Source organism: Talpa occidentalis, unplaced genomic scaffold, assembly GCF_014898055.3.
Source record: "Talpa occidentalis isolate TD23 unplaced genomic scaffold, MPIMG_talOcc4v2.1, whole genome shotgun sequence".
NCBI lineage: Eukaryota > Metazoa > Chordata > Mammalia > Eulipotyphla > Talpidae > Talpa > Talpa occidentalis.
The window spans coordinates 72,468,105-72,485,709 of NW_026555331.1; the positions used below are offsets into that span (position 1 = coordinate 72,468,105).

The 17,605-nt window shown below is 36.2% G+C and overlaps 1 protein-coding gene across 1 annotated transcript in view; it reads left to right on the forward strand.

Annotated features, from left to right (window-relative positions):
- PRKDC (protein kinase, DNA-activated, catalytic subunit) overlaps window positions 1–17,605 on the forward strand; it is a 250,915-nt gene that overhangs the window by 17,694 nt on the left and 215,616 nt on the right. Inside the window, exons 16-25 of the mRNA XM_037506810.2 lie at window positions 1,269–1,421; window positions 2,462–2,577; window positions 4,113–4,272; window positions 5,158–5,244; window positions 5,669–5,788; window positions 6,508–6,667; window positions 9,233–9,339; window positions 12,455–12,545; window positions 13,900–14,063; window positions 14,791–14,943. Coding sequence (XP_037362707.1) covers window positions 1,269–1,421; window positions 2,462–2,577; window positions 4,113–4,272; window positions 5,158–5,244; window positions 5,669–5,788; window positions 6,508–6,667; window positions 9,233–9,339; window positions 12,455–12,545; window positions 13,900–14,063; window positions 14,791–14,943 — 1,311 coding nt within the window. The remainder of the gene's footprint in view (window positions 1–1,268; window positions 1,422–2,461; window positions 2,578–4,112; window positions 4,273–5,157; window positions 5,245–5,668; window positions 5,789–6,507; window positions 6,668–9,232; window positions 9,340–12,454; window positions 12,546–13,899; window positions 14,064–14,790; window positions 14,944–17,605) is intronic.

The window sequence follows — 17,605 nt, forward strand, 5'->3', positions numbered from 1 at the left end:
CAATTGAATAAAGTACCCTAGTTCTTCTCTATTAGTCTCTAAAGTTTCATGCTAAAGCTTATTTCAGAATTATTTTTTACTAATTTTCAATTGTTATTTTGAAAAATACTTCACATAATAAAGCACTAAATTTGTAACTTAGAGACTAGGAAAAAAATCACTTAAAAGGAAAAAAATTATAGGGCTCATTTAAATTTAACTTATTACTGTAGTTGAGTCCTCATTTTAGCTTTAAGTAGTTTAGTATAGTTGATGCAAAGACCTTTCTGACATCCAGCCTGTGGGTAACAAGACTATAACAGTATTACCAATATTTATTATTTAACAAATAAATAACAAATAAGTACAAAATAAGTATCAAATAAGTACAAAATAAGCATCAAATAAGCACAAAATAAGTATCAAAAGATGTATTGATACTTTTTATATTTGTTAAATGTGAAGATAAATCCAGTTGATTTAATAGGAATGAAGGAGGTTGGCATATAGCTTTTACTTATATCATTTGTGATTATAATAATGTCTCTTGCCTAATATATTTCTATTAGTTTCTTTCTACTTCTGGCTGGTTCTGGGCATCATTTTAATTTAGACTTTGACAAAGTAATAGCCTAGGAAAAATAGTTTTGTCAATAGTTCATTTCTGTCTTGTGAAAAAGTCTAGGAATTGTTGCAGAGAAGTTTTTAGTAATTTTACTACATTTACTAACTTAAATATTTCTTCCTTGGGTATGATATCCCTATTTTGAGATTAATTTCCACAGGATATTTGTCTCAGTAAAGGCAGAGTAATTGGTCTATATTTTTGTTATAATAGAATAGTTTCACTTTTAGAGAAATGGCCGATTATAGTTTTAAGTTATTTTGAGGGTATATGTTTATGTATGTATGTATAAATGTGTGTATGTATACCTCTGCATGTACACAGATATGTAAATACATCATGTGTGCACACTTACACAAATTAATGGGTGAGGTGATAGGGATTGAACTAAATCCTTCCCGTGTACCTTTTTACTTAGTAACTGTTACATGACTGATAAATTGAAATTGCATCATCTGACTGAAATGATACTATTTAATAATTTAGCAAATTGCCTATATTTTTGCAGTTTGAAAACTTCCTGATAATCTGCTAGTTTATATAGTGGTTTTTATAATTTCTAAATATGTATGTATGTATGTGTATATCTTAGTACTTAGTTAATATTCATATTGATAAATTTGTGTACAAAATTTTGACAATTATTACTTTTCTTTACCTAAAGGATTCTTTTTTAGGTGATGAAACATTTCTCTTTGTGAGTTCTTCCCTTCAAAATCTGAAACGTTTGGTGTACAATGAGTTTGTGAAGTCTATTTTGAAGATTGTTGAGAAATTGGATCTTACACTAGAAAAACAGATTGTTGGACATCAAGAGGTTAGAAGTTTTTGCCAGTAATGCTTTTACATAATTTTAATACCAACTCTTTGCATGTAAGTATTCAGGAAAAAATAGCATATTTGTTGACATATAGGAAGTTGATTTCTTCAGCATAAAGATATTAGTGCTTTTCTGTTTGAATAGTCTAAATATATAGAAAATGTTGTTACTATGTTCAAGTAATTTGTATGTTTAATATGTTAAAACAAATTTTTGGAAAAATTGTTGAATAGGTTTGTTAGTTTTTCTTTGCAATAACAAAGTCAAATTTCATTTTTTGTAAAAGTCACTTTTGCAGTAGGATAGGGAAACCTGGAATTCCTCTTGTTTATAGCTAGGAAAACTTTAAAGTCTGGCTGCAAGAAGTTAAGTGTATTCTTAAGATATTAGATTATGAACAATAGGAAGAAAAGGAAGGAGACACCCTCCCTTTTTCTGTACCAGGTTTTCCTGACTTAGGAAAAATCATAGCTTAAGGCTGCCAGCTGCTCTGCAGGAGTTAGTAACAAAAAAATACCATGATACTGAGACTAGTGTTAAAGGGATTGAGTTCCAGTTGGAAATATCTTCCTTTTGAGCACATAATTATTTTTTCCCCCATTTATTTATTGATTCTTTGAGCTCAATGTTTTTTTAAGACCAGCTTATATTTGTGAGTGCTAATGCATATGTACTTTCACTACATACTGTATACAATTAGACGAGAGACTGCAGGTAATATACAGAAAACAGTAAAAGACCCCATTTGTCAACGTTTGTAACGTTCTCTGTTTTATACCCACCCCCTTCATATTTTCATTTTTGAAACTTTTTTTCTCATTTTACTTTTATCACTTCCCATGCATTCTTTTAATTTTTCTGTGAAGTTCATCATTGCTATCACACTGTAACCTCAGATTTCATCTGTACTTTTTTCACTTTTGCATTCCTTTCTCACACCATCAGATCTTGGCCATGAAGTCAGTTGGTCAGTTATTTGTTGAGTGAATGTGTGATTGAATGGTACAATGTTTGCTTTGGCACAATTAATTTTTAAGGATGAAAATGAAGCTACTGGTGTTTGGGTGATTCCGACTTCAGATCCAGCTGCTAACTTGCATCCTGTTAAACCTAAAGATTTCTCAGCTTTCATTAACCTGGTGGAATTTTGCAGGTAATTAAAAAAAATTCTAATTATTTTAGAATGAATATTATCAGTTATTGTCTATAAATACTTCTGTAGATATAAGAAATGAAATGACAAAAGACAGAATCTCAAATTGTTTATGGGAACCTTTAAAATATATCAAAATGTACCAACTTAGAATTGCTATATTTTACTATTTAATGGTTTCTCAGAGGCATCCAGGAGGTGATGGGGAGGTGAGAAAAGGGAGAGTTAAGAGCACAATAAACTATGATGGAGGATTATTGGTGCTTTTGTGGTAGGAGAGCTCTAGAGACCACATCTGAGGGGAGAAATCCTATGGTTTCAAAATTAACAACAATCTACCTAATTAAAATAGTAATATTAATGCTATTCCAGTAAAAATTTCAGTGACATTCTTCAAGGATATAGATCAAATATTGATGAAATTTATATGGAGCCGCAAGTACCTTAAATAGCCAAATTAAAAATGGAACTTCATATGATCCACCCATTCCACTCCTAGGTATCTACCCAAAGGACTCAAAAAATTAATTAAAAAGGATACCTGCACCCTTATGTTTATTTTTTTTTAACATTTAGTTATTTTTGCATTCAAGAGCTGAGGTACAGGCCAGAGATGTGGTGGGTGGGAGGATTCACAAGAGACACAGTGGGGAGCAGAATAGGCAGATGTACTGAAAAACACTGCTGAGGGGAGCAGTGGGCGAGGCAGGAGAGGTGTGCTGTGCCATGTGGGTCACCTCTCTGTCTGGGGATGAACTCATGCTGCTGCTGTGGATAGCTTTGTGGTGCCGTATATTAACCCCTTGTGCCACCAGGGAAGCCCCATGCACCCCTGCAATGTTTATTGCAATACTATTTATAATCGGTAAGCTTTGGAAATAACACAAATGCCCCAAAATGGATGACTGGACCAAAAAGATATGGTGCATATACACAATGGAATACTACTTAGCAATCAAAAAAGATAAACTCATGCCATTTGCAAGAAACATGGATGGAGCTGGAACAGATTATGCTCAGTGAAATAAGTCAGAAGGAAAAACAAAAATATTGGATGGTTTCACTTATAGGAGGGATGTAGAGAAACCAAAAAAGGGATCAGGTAGAAAAAAAAAGTAATTATAATAAAAATCAAAATCAACAAGCAACTACAGATCAGAGATATTTTGTTGGGGAGGAGGAGGGAGAAGGATTGGGATGGGGTGGGAAGAATACATGGAACTATGGTGATGGTGCAAGGGTGAAGTGGTGGTGGGAATTTCACAGGGATTACACCTGAGAGCAGAAAGTATATATTGTACAAAAATGAAGAATTGATGTAAAAAAAATCTTATTTTGCTAAATATAGTAAGAAAAAAATAAAATGATAATAATAATGATAATTAATTAAAATAAATAAAAGTTTTTCAAGTAAGGAAAAAAAGGAATATAAATGTACCTGAAAATGTTATGAAGTAGTGGACTTGTTTGATTATGGATAAAAATATTAGTATGATACAGATTTCTCCACTAATGTTTTATTTTGTCGTTTTCAGAGAGATTCTTCCTGAGAAACATGTAGAATTTTTTGAGCCATGGGTATATTCATTTACATATGATATAATTTTACAGTCTACACGGTTGCCACTCATCAGTGGTTTCTACAAATTGCTTTCTGTTGCTGTAAGAAATGCCAAGAAAATAAAATACTTTGAGGTAATTGTTTCTTGGAACACACTGAATATTCCTGTTTTTTTAAGGTTGTGTAAGCATGTATATATGTATCATAAATACGAGGTTATAGCAATTTGGTATTTACAATCTAATTTTATTATTTATATTTTAAAAACTGATATTTAGGTGAATTGGATGGTGCTCTTAAAAATGTTAACTACTAGCATTTTCTGTTCTTATTTTCAGGGTACTTACAGTAACTTCTAGAAGTTCTAGAACTAGAAGTTCACAAAGTATAATTAGAGAATAACCTTTCCCAAGCATCACATGGAAGTCTCATCTCCTCTCTAGACTGTCTTTTTTTTTTTTTTTAAAGGTTTATTTATTTATGCATACAAGAACTGGAGTACAGGCCAGAGGTGCAGGGGGGTGAGAGCATTCACCATAGACAGAGTGGGGAACTGAAAAGGCGGACTGACTAAAATACACTGCTGTCCTCTCTAGGCTTTCTAATCATAAACTGAAGGCAAGACTTAGCAGTCTGTGCTAAGCAGTCTTACCATGTCATCTGGTAACTACTTAAGTTTGAAAATAGCTGAGCTATTGTACCTAAGTCAGTTACGAGCAACCTAACTGGCTAATTACAGGGAAGCAGGTCTGCGAGCTCACAAGGGTATTTATTGAAAGACAGGGAACAGAGATTGGATTTTTCCAGGCCTGTGGCTTTTGACCAGCCATCCACTTCCCATTTTACATACTATTTCTTACTGACTTTTGAGTGAAGTTTTCAAAACTTGTATTCCTTTCTTCTGACTATGCTCAAGACCTTAGCAAAATGAGAATGAAGAATGGCTGAGAACTTCTGGATTAGGGCATAGGGTTATCTGATTCTTGTTCATTATATTAACTTATTATTTTATTCAGCAGGGAGTTAATCTACAGAATCAGAAGCAATCTCCTAAGGACCCAGAAAAATATTCTTGCTTTGCTTTGCTTGCAAAATTTGGCAAAGAGGTAATTTTCCAATAACCTATACCCAGTGTTACCAAGAGCTATTTAAGAATGAGTGTATGTTGAAAAAAAATCCTAGTGAATCTGAATCTTCTATTGATACTTAAAATCGGTTTGCTTAATCCAGATTGAGGGAAAACACTAACAAAAGAAATCACTGTTTCAAAAGTCCATTGAGTGTTCTGTTTTCTGGAAATAATTTAATGAATAATGACAACTCAGAATTAATAGATTATCTTTTTCATTCATTGGGAATTGAATACTTTAACACATGAACTTTTCCTGGAGATCAGTGTTAAATTTGTTAACAACATGGCGTCAAATTAATGCTACATGGTCATTGTTCATATTTGAGGATAGGGTTAATGTATTTTAGTTGACTTTCACATTATAGTGCAGCACTGTCTTTCCCCTCCTTTTTGTTAAGGTATCAGTTAAAATGAAGCAATACAAAGATGAACTTTTGGCTTCCTGTTTGAATTTTATTCTGACCCTCCCACATAACATTATTGAACTTGATATTAAAGCCTACGTTCCTGCTTTGCAGGTAGGTGCATTATCTTAAGCAAATCCATTTCTTTTTGCAGTATTACATTTTCTAGAAAAATGAGAAATAGTACAGTTTTGCCATAGCAGTGATAGCAGGTGCTAACCCATCAGACATTCCTGGTTCAAATTCTGCTTCTGCTGCTTAGTTGGAACTTAGAACACTTGGCTTAGCCTCTCTAAACTTCCCTTGCAGGTAGACGTGAAGATTAAATTGTCCATGTGTTGAAACTCCATAATGTAACAACAACTTTATAGACAGTAGTGCTTCTTTTCTTTTTTTTTTAAAGATTTATTTATTTATGTATACAAGAACTGGGGTATAGGCCAGAGGTATGAAGGGTGAGAGGATTCATCAGGGACAGAGTGGGGAACAGAACAGGCTGATTTGACCGAAACACACTGCTGAGGGGAGCAGTGGGCGAGTCAGGAGAGGTCTGCTGCACCATGTGGGTAGCTCCTTGGCCAGGGATTAAACTCATGTGCTACAGTGGCTGCAGCTAGCTTCATAGGTTGTGTCTTAACCCCTTGCGCCAAGAGTGAGGCCCTAGTGCTTATTTTCTTGTTAACAACATGGAATATAACCACTTACCTCCAGCATTGTCTGCTATTAGGGCAGAAGAAAGATTTATTTATTAGAAACCACAATTAATTGGTGTTATTTTTTCTTTAAATTTTAAAAATTAAGTTTCATTTTACCTTGTTTGTATTGATATCTAGATGGCTTTTAAACTGGGTCTGAGCTATACTCCATTGGCAGAAGTAGGCCTGAATGCCCTAGAAGAATGGTCAGTTTATATCTGCAAACATGTAATTCAGCCCTATTATAAAGACATTCTACCCAGCCTGGATGGATATCTGAAAACTTCAGCTGTATCAAGTAAGTTGCCAGAATTGTGATGTATATCTTAATTAAAATGGCAATGTATTAACTATAATATGACCTCTGAAATTTGTATTTTATTTCTGAAATTTGAACTTAACATATTCAAAATATATTTGATTGTAGTTTTGTAATCTCCCACTTCTTTTCAATGTAATTGGGACATAAGGAAATAGAACTGAAGCATTTGTCTTATTTATTTATTTAATTTATTTTTTTAGACTTCTAAATTTTCTTACATCATTCTTCATTTTTGGACAGTATTTGATTTCTCCCCTCAGGTCTAGTCCATGTAAATCTTTCACCACCATATCACCTGTAAACTGTCACTTGTATTCTTTCTACCCTGTTTTGATACCTCTCCCTCCCTTTTCCCTGCTGTATTCCTCAGATCTGAGCATGATCCCTACCGGCTCCATTCATGTTGCTGCAATTAGCATGAGTTTACCTTTTTTAATTGCTGAGTAGTATTCCATTATGTGTGTGCACCACATCTTCTTGATCCAGTCATCTGTTTTCGGGCATTTGGGTTGTTTCCGTATCTTAGGTATTGTGCTGCAGTAAACATCGAAGTGCAGATTTCCTTTTGAATTAATGTTTTTGTGTTCTTTGGGTATATTCCTACAAGTGGAATCACTAGATCATATGGTAGATCCATTTTGAGTAATTTGAGGAAACTCCACACAGCTTTCCATAGAGGTTGGACCAGTTTGCACTCCTACCAGCAGTGTAAGAGAGTTCTTTTTTCTCTACATCCTTTCCAGCATTTGCTGTTGTCAGTTTTTTCAATATGTGCCATTGTCACTGGTGTGAGGTGGTATCTCATTGTGATTTTGATTTGCATTTTCCTGATTACGCGTGATGCTGAACATTTTTTCATATGCCTGTTGCCGTTTGCATTTCCTCTTTGGGGAAGTTTCTTTTTAGCTCTTCTGCCCATTTTTTGGCCAAGTTGTTTATTTTTTTTTGTTATTACATACGCTCTTTGTACATCTTTAATACCAGTGCCTTATCAGTTGTATGGAATGCAAATATTCTCACCCAATATTTTAGGTGTCCCTTAGTTTTGGTTATTGTGTCTTTCACTGTGCAGAAGTGTTTTAGTTAGATGTAGTACCAGCTGTTTATCGTTTCCTTCATTTTCTTTGCTTCTGGGGATGAGCCCTCAAAGATGTTCCTAAGATGTATGTCAGAGTGTTTTGCCTATGTTTTCTTCTATGTATTTTATGGTTTTAGGTATTAAGCCTTTTAAAAATTTTCCTCACTGACTACCAGGACAGAACTAGAATATGCTTGTGTTACATTTACATACAAGCATGTTTTCATTCTCTATTTCCACATCTATTTACCAATATATGTATAGATATATATTAATTGTGTGTGTGTGTGTGTGTGTGTCTGAGAAGTACAGACTGGGGAGAGGAAATAGAGCAAAGAAAGGAAATAGAGGGTCATGAATTCACACTGATATACCCAGTTTCTATCCAGACCAAAAGATTTACTCTATAGTTTTCTATACTTGCATCTTCCTTTTCCAATGTTGAAAAACCCAACTTCCTTCATCCTTAATCTTTTTATTTGATCAATTCCCCTATTCTTGTTCTCTTCAACCCTCTTGGACTTCCAGACCTCAAAAAGCTGTCCTAATATTTGTATGCCCTCACCTGCTCTGACTCTCACCTCAAGTTACTTTACCCCTCAGGGTTGCATTCCTCATGCTCCTTAGAACACCCCAAGACCCATCTTCCTCTGCACCCCCTAAAGGTTGTAGGATTGAACGCTCTGGAGGAAGAGAGGGAGGGGATCTCAAATGACTAACTCACTCCAAAGGTACAGTTACTTCAGATTACACTAAGATAGAACAGACGGTCAGTGGACATGACTGGTAATAACCCCAACTGCCACTATGATGCTATGAGGAGGGTGTGGCATCAGTTCTGTGTGTTTCTGCACTGAAGTATTCAGGGGTGGTGGGGCATAGAGTTGGTAACTTACTGATTGACGGAAGAAAAGTTTTGTTCTATACTTATAATTTTTTTGTAGGTTTATGATTGTTTTCATAAAAACCAAAAATTCATAGGCCAGTAATTAACAACTGTAAATACTCTTTTTCCTCATCAAGCTTTCCTCCATAGTAGTTTTATTATTCATTGATGATTATTCCTGAATCAGTTAGTACAGTGATACTTGTGAAATGGTGATTTTTCCTATTCTAACATTCCCTTTACACTAGTTGGCATTCTATTGTAAGAACTAATTTTCTCTTCTTGCCTATTATATTAGTAGGAACTTGTGTATTCTTATTTTTCCAGTGGGTGTAATCTTTTACCAACCATTACTGATTTTGATGCTCAAATTGTCCCAGCTTTTGCTTGTATATGAGAAGTAGGAACTGGCTTCACTATTAACATTTTTTTGTTTGTTCAAGAAACTCATTTGAACTTACTTGTTTAATTAAAATTAGGATTTAAATGTCTCTTTGGCAATGTAGTATGTTCTCTCTAGATTTCCTCAAAAATAAATGAATGTTATTTAAAATATATTTTTGTTTACTGTTGATAGATGAGACCAAGAATAACTTGGAGGTGTCAGCACTTTCTCGGGCTGTCCAGAAGGGATTTAATGAAGTTGTGTTAAAACAGCTGAAAAAGACAAAGAACATTTCATCAGTAAGAAATTCCTTGTGTTTCTTTACCTTAAGTAATAAGGAGATAAGATTCTAATGCTTGTGGGCCTCCCTGATGGCGTAGCGGTTGAGCGCTGGGTTGCAAAGCTGCCTCTGCGGTGCCGGTTCGATCCCCGGCTGCTCCCCGGCCAAGGGAGGAGGGTCCCACATGGCGTGCAGACCTCTCCTGCCGCCCGCTGCTCCCCTCAGCAGTGTACTTCGGTCCTTCTGCCTGCTCTGCTCCCCGCTCTGGCTCTGGTGAATTCTCTCACCCTCCTGCACTTCTGACTGTACCCAGTGCTTGTATAAACAAAACAAACAAACAAACAAACAAATAAATAAATAAAACATGCCTCTATAAAAAAAAAAAAAAGATTCTAATGCTTGTGAAAAGTAAAAATTTTCATTTAAAATATAAAAATAACTAATATATTCATAGCAAAATGTGAGCTATATTAACTATTACTTTTATTTATTTGATCTTGTTTTCCTGTTTGTCTCTACCTTCAAAGGTATTTAGTGGAAACAAAAAGTAATTTTATTCCTGTGTAGTAACTATGAGAATGCTGATATCATGCATATGTAAATTTGATTCATTTACTAATTAGATCTTAATTCAATTCATGCCACTTTATTTGGGTGATAATTCCTTTAGACCAATTCTTTTTGATGTGCAGTAGAAACAAAAAAAAAAACACATGTAAGTAGAGAAAGTTAATAAAAGGACAATACATATTTTAGGTATGGAGAAAAAATTGAAGTTTGAAAAACCCTTAATGTCTAAAACTGCTAATGTAACTCTAGGGTAAATTCTTCCCACCTCTTTGACAGCTTTTGAGACTTGAATAAAGCTGGAAATGATTGTCTAAAATTTTAAAAATAATTTCATATCATGTACATACAACAAGATAAAATTACTTGTGAGCATAATAGTTTTTTTTAAGATTATTTATTTATTTATTTATGCAAGCACTGGGTACAGTCAGAAGCGTGGGAGGGTGAGAGAATTCACCAGAGCCAGAGTGGAGAGCAGAACAGGCAGAAGGACCAAAGTACACTGCTTGAGGGGAGCAGCGTGCGGCAGGAGAGGTCTGCGCACCATGTGGGACCCTCTCACCGGCGGCTGGTGATAGAACCGGCGCTGCAGAGGCTGCGGGCAGCTTCACAGCCCAGCGCTCAACCGCTGCGCCACAGGGGAAGCCCGTGAGCATAATAGTTTTGAAAATAAAATTTGCTGTTTTTTTAAATTTTATTTAGGGCCTCCCTGGTGGCACAAGTGGTTAAGCACAGCACTGTGAAGCTATTTGCAGCATCCGCAGCATGAGTTGGATCCCCGGCCTGGGAGATGACCCACATGGTGCAGCAGACTTCTTTGCTGATAGCTTCATGATGCTGAGACTTAACACCTCACACCACCAGGGCGGCCCCAAAAGTAAAATTTCTTTACAGATAGTGTAACTCCTGTTTTCTAATCTGATGGTTCTTGAAATATAGACCTCTGGGGGTTTCAGGGTGCTAGACCAAAACTTCTTTTTACTCTTTTGGCATTTGTGTTCTGGTATTAAAGATGGGTAACACTTCGTTGGTTCTTTAGCATCTTCTTAAATTGTGATGTTTAGCACACATCTTTTTAATCTGTGTGATGAAACAGGAAGTATACATAAAGCAGTCTGCTGCATTGTGAAGTGTGACCATTGTTTTCTGGAAAAGAATTTGTGTGATGCTTTGTGCTGTGAGTTAAAGTAGCTGCTGTTTTCAAGAACACAATTTTTACTTGAAAGAAATAACTAACAGACTAATTGACTATTTAGTAAAGTAAATAAACAGAACCAGCCTGTCACTTCAAATAAAACATCTGAGGAAATTTGTTGCTAAAGATAAAATTCCAATACATATGTGAAGATTTAAATTTTGGAAAACTTGTAGCCATCACCATGAACTTTAACAGCTTTTCATTATTTTAAAGCTTTTTGTAGTGAGATTGGTGGTGATAATAACAAATGTGTTTCTGCATGTAGTGAAATGTGTTGGTAATTGGAGGATCTGCATAACACAGCAAATCAGTATTTTCAGATGACCAATACATTATGTTACCAAATTATGCATGGGTAAAATATCCACTCATAGAGCAAGATAGATCAGTGGATTTTATGTAATAGAGTATATAGACGTCAATGATAAGTTTTCAGATTCTACATTGTAACTAATCTTTAAGAAACTATGACTTCTTCATTTTGGTGTAGTATCAAAGAATAACCACAATTTCTAAAAAGGCTATAAATAATCTTTCCTCTTCCAGCTACAGCCCAAGAACAAGAGCTGTCTTTTGTCGACTTAGACAATAGGAGATATGCACAAGTGAAAACAGTACCATTTTTCTAAGGATTTTTGTGTGTTTATTTGGAAAATGGAATTACTTTTTCTACGAAAAATGTCATTTGTTAGTATGTAATGGGTGTAGTATTTTTATTTATTTATTTATTTTTTAAAGATTTTTTTTTAATGCATACAAGAGCTGGGGTGCAGACCAGAGGGGGCGGGGTAGGGAGTATGTGTCTGTGTGAGAGAGGGTTCACCAGAGACAAAGTGGGGACCAAAACGGCAGATTGACTGAAATACACTGCTGAGAGGAGCAGCGGGATAGTCAGGAGAGGTCTGCTGTGCCATGTGTGTTGCTTCCTGACCTGGGAACGAACTCGTGCTGCAGTGTCTGCAGTTAGCTTCATCGGTTGCATGTTAACCCCTTGCACCACCAGGGAGGCCCGGGTGTAAAATTTTTAAATAAAATACAATTAAATGATTTCTAAGTTTTTACTTCTAGTATGATAAATAGTGATAAATATGACCCACATATTTTGGATACTAAGTATTTTCTTAAGGGTGTAAAAGGTCCTGTCAAAAACTTTGGAACCACTGTCTAGAAAATGGACTAGAAAGTACAAAATTGAGGGAGAGATGATTTCATGAATTTGCAATAAACTTTAACAGCACTATGTGTAGGATAAAATAAATCACTAGGAGAAACATTTATAGAGCGGGGTATAAACTAGTTTTTCTTTCCTGATAATTCTCTTTAATTTTTGACTTTATCACATGTATACAATTATTCAAATTTTCAGAGTGAAGTACTGTCCTTACAAGAAATCAGGATTAGAGTGGTACAGATGCTTGGCTGCCTAGGAGGACAAATAAACAAAAATCTTCTAACAGGTAAATTTTTCTTTAAAATAAATTAACTTCTGTAGATATATTTGTACATTAACTTGGATATATATAGATCACAGTATATTCTGCTATTGCTCCTATGTGTGATTTATATATTTTGAAATAAGGTTGCAAATATGGTTACAGAGACTAATAGTTTGAGTAATTCATCATGCTAGCAGGGATATGGTCTAGCTTGGTTTGTTAAATATGCTTTCTATTTCTAATTAGAATCTAATTTGACACTTTTTTCTATATTAATCATTGTGTCAGAAATTCAAAATTAATCCTTTTTAAACCCAAATGTCTTAATATTTAGATATTTCAGATTATTATTTATAATGAGAATTTATGTTTTATATTTGTAAATATTTATCTGCATTTTTACTTTTGAAATTTTCTATTAAATATACTATGACCTTTGGGTTTTTAGGAAGTTAGAGCCTATACTGAGAAAATAAGTGGTATAATAAAGAGATTTTTAATAAAAATATTATTCACTTATAACTCACAAAATAATTATTTTTTTTAAAAAGGTTTATTTATTTATTTATAAAAGATTTATTTATTTATGCGTATAAGAGCTGGGGTACAGGCCAGAGATTGCGGGGTTGACAGGATTCACCAGAGACAGAGTGGAGAACAGAACAGGCAGAGTGACTGAAATACGCTGCTGAGGGGAGCAGCAGGCGAGACAGGAGAGGTCTGCTGGGCGATGTGGGTTGCTCCTTGCGGGCTGGGGATCGAACTCCTGCTGCAGAGGCTGTGGATTGCTTCATAGTGCAGTGCTTAACCCCTTGCGCCACCAGGGTGGCCCTTAAAAATTTATTTATTTATGCATACAAGAGCCCGGGTGTGGGCCAGAGGTGCGGGATTGGAGAGGTGAGAGGACTCAGCAGAGACAGAGTGGGGAGCAGAACAGGTGATTGACTGAAATACATTCTTGAGGGCAGTAGTGGGGGGAGACAGGAGACATCTGCAGCACCATATGGGTCACCTCCCTGGCTAGGGATCTAACTGGTACTGCAATAGCTGCAGATTGCTTCATAATGCTGACGCTTAACCTGTTGCACCACCAGGAGGCCCCCAAATACCTTAACTCTTACTGAAATTGGAAATCAAATGTTAGAGACTGTTAGACTTGTTTAGAAATAATTTTACTTTAAATTAAATTCAAAAATAGTGCATCAGTGATTTCTAGTGTTGTAATTATATGTGTGTAATAAAAACCAGCATTTAAAAGATGAATAAAGTGTTTAACTTAAAAGCATATGTACTCTGTTCACTAATGCATTGTAGAGCAATTGGTTTTAAAAGTATTTTGAATTCTAAAAAAGTTCTTCTAAATCTTTTTTAACAGCTGCATCCTCAGATGAAATGATGAAGAAGTGTGTGGCATGGGATAGAGAAAAAAAGCTCAGCTTTGCAGTACCATTTATAGAAATGAAACCTGTCATTTACCTAGATATTTTCTTGCCTCGAGTGACAGAATTAGCACTTTCAGGGAGTGACAGACAAACAAAAGTACTTTACTTTTATTTTTTTATCACACTCAATATGTTAGAGTCTATTGCTTTTCAGACATATGTTTGTTAGGAGATAGGTAATATATTTCAGCCATTCCAGTATCATAACTTATATATTTCCTAGTTAGAAAACTTCTCAATTATCAGAAGTAGGCGTTAATTGGTAAATGAAAATGGAGCATAAATTAGCTTAATAGATAATTATTTGGTAAAACATTAATATATTCAAATTATTTGTAATAGAAAACACAGGCAAAAGGCATTTAAAGTGATGTTAAGTCTATGCTTGATTATCTTCTCTTGCTGGGTATATTAGAAACAGAAAATTTCAAATTTTTATATTAATTTCTAATCTTATATTTTTATATTAATTTGTGAATTTCCAGAGTGCTTCAAAAATATATTTTAAAAAAATGGTAGTTGAACATGTCCTAACAAATGAAGCAGTGTTCCATAATATGGAAGGAAGTATTGAAATACATTTCTTATGAATATTCTAGTCCCAATGTTTAAAACTTCAAAGTTTGAGTTTTTAACTCTTGGATAAAGATCAGAGTGAACAGAAGCTTTCACTTTATATAAGAACTACTCATGTCAGTAAATTTATTTTCATGTGGGATTATTTGCTACAAAAGCTTTTTTTTATGGCTCAATTGAATAAAATTTTAAAATATTCTCTTGTAAACCTGAAGACTTAAATTGTGTTGAACTCCTCCCTGTTTCAGGTTGCAGCTTGTGAACTTTTGCATAGCTTGGTTATGTTCATGCTGGGAAAATCTACTCAAATGCCTGAAGGTGGTCAGGGTTCTCCACCAATGTACCAGCTCTACAAGCGGACTTTCCCCGTGCTACTTAGACTTGCGTGTGATGTAGATCAGGTAAGTGAAGAATTTTGAATCTGAAAAAGTTCCCACCCCCCTTTTCTGACTCTAATCCCTCTTCTCCTCCCCCTACCCCACAACTGTAGTGTGTCTCTGGTCTATAGTTGCTTGTTGATTTTGATTTTTACTTTATTGCAATTAGTCTTTTTCCTGATCCCTTATTTAGGTTTTCTAAATTCCTGCTATGAGTGAGACCATCTGGTAGTTTTCTTTTTCTTTCTGACTTATTTCGCTGAACATGATCCCTTCCAACTTCATCCATGTTGCTGCAAATTGCATGAGTTTATCTTTTTAGATTGCTGAGTAATAGTCCATGGTGTATATATACCACACCTTCTTGATCCAATCATCTATTTTTGGGCATTTGGGTTGTTTTCATAGCTTAGCTATTGTAAATAGTGCTGCTATAAGCATAGGCGTGTACAGGTGCCCTTTGGAATTAATGTTTTTGTGTCCTTTGGGTAAATACCTAGGAGTGGAATTGCTGAATCATATAGAAGCTCTGTCTTTAGTAGGTCAAAAAATCTCCAGACAGCTTTCCATAGTGGTTGGACCAGTTTGCACTCCCACCAGCAGTGCAGGAGAGTTCCTTTTTTTCCGCACCCTCGCCAACATTTGTTATTGCTAGTTTTTTTAATATGTGCCGTTCTCACTGGTGTAAGATGGTATCTCATGGTAGTTTTGATTTGCATTTCCCTGATTACAAGTGATGTTGAACATTTTTCCTATGCCTGTTGGCCATATGCATTTCCTCTGCTATCTTGATAACACTGAGTCTTTAACCCCTACACCACCAGGAAGGTCATTGCTTCTTCTTTTCTGACATGAATTCCCTTTCTTTTTTTTATTTATATTTTATTTTTTAATGAAGTACCAATGTTTTATATCCTTATTAGTTTATTTGACAGTATAGGATTTCTTGGCTCAGGTGTGGTCACTCAACTCTCCCACCACTGAAGCGCCTATAATCCTCCACCACAGTCCATGGTGTTCTCTGCCCCCACCCTGTGCTCACCATTCCCCCTCTCCTTTTCCCTCCCCACCTTGATGCTTCAGATCTGTGGTCAGTTTTCAAGGTTGGTTTTAAGGTTTGTCTTTGTTTGACCCTTGTTTGTTTTCTCTATATTCCACATGTGAGTGACACCATCTGGTATTTATCTTTCTCTTCTGGCTTATTTAAGCTTAGCATAATCTCCTCCAACTTCTTTCATGTTGCTGCAAATGGCGTGAATTAATTTTTTTTTTGAATCCCAAGTAGTGTTCCATTTTGTATGCATACATCTTTTTGGTCTATTCATCTGTTTTGGGGGATTTAGTTTGTTTCCATAGCTGGTCTGTTGTAGATAATGCTGCAATAAACATAGGAGTGCAGGTTTCCTTTCCCAAACAAATGAAAATCATTCGGTTTACCTGAATCATGTATGCAGGTGTGCACACATAAACACACACAAACTCAGCATTTTTTTTTTTTTTAAAGATTTATTTATTTATTTATTTATACAAGCACTGGGTACAGTCAGAAGCGCGGGAGGGTGAGGGAATTCACCAGAGCCCGAGCGGGGAGCAATGTAGGCAGAGGGACTGAAGTACACTGCTGAGGGGAGCAGCGGGCAGCAGGAGAGATCTGCGTGCCATGTGGGACCTTCCTCCGGTGGCCAGGAAGCAGCTGGGGATCGAACCAGTGCTGCAGAGGCCACGGGCAGCTTTGCAACCCAGCGCTCAACCACTGCGCCACTGGGGAGGCCCAAACTCAGCATATTTTTAATTAATTATTTTTATACATATTTTTTAAAGATTTGTTTATTTCATTATACAAGCACTGAGTATAGTCAGAAGCGTGGGAGGGTGAGAGAATTCACCAGAGCCCAGAGCCAGAGCGGGGAACAGAACAGGCAGAAGGACCGAAGTACACTGCTGAGGGGAGCAGCAGGTGTAGCAGGAGAGGTCTGCGTGCCATGTGGGACCCTCGCCGGCGGCCAGGGATTGAACCGGCGCTGCAGAGGCTACAGGGAGCTTCGCAGCCCAGCACTCAACCGCTGCGCCACTGGGGAGGCCCATATTTATTTATTTATTTTAAAGATTTATTTATTTTTATACACTAACCAGGCTACAGGCCAGATGTGCAGGAGGGTGAGAGGATTCATCGGAGACAGTGCGGGGAACAGAACAGGCAGACTGAAGAAATACACTGCTGAGGGCAGGAGTGGGCCAGATAGGGGAGGTCTGCTTCGCCATGTGGGATTCTCGCCGGGCGGCCAGGATCGAACCGGTGCTGCAGAGGCTGCAGACAGCTTCACAGTGCTGTGCTCAGCCACCTGTGCCACCAGGGAGGCCCTCAGCATATTTTTTAAATTAAAAAAAATTAGTGCACTCTTGTTATATTGTGTATGATGGCACTGTATGTGATTTATAGGAATAGGTTCATACCTCCTCAGATATATATCTCCACTCCACACATACAACCAAAAGCACTGGTAATCCTTTACCATAGCCTGTTGGGCCTCCTCTTCCCTTTATTCCCACTTCCTACCTTCCCCCTCTGGTAGCCTTAATTCTAAGGCTTAATAGGGCTTGTTTTGGCTTAGGTACATCATTTCCTTTGTTTTTTTCCTCTATATACCACATTTGAGTGAAATTATCTGGTATGTCTTTCTCCCTG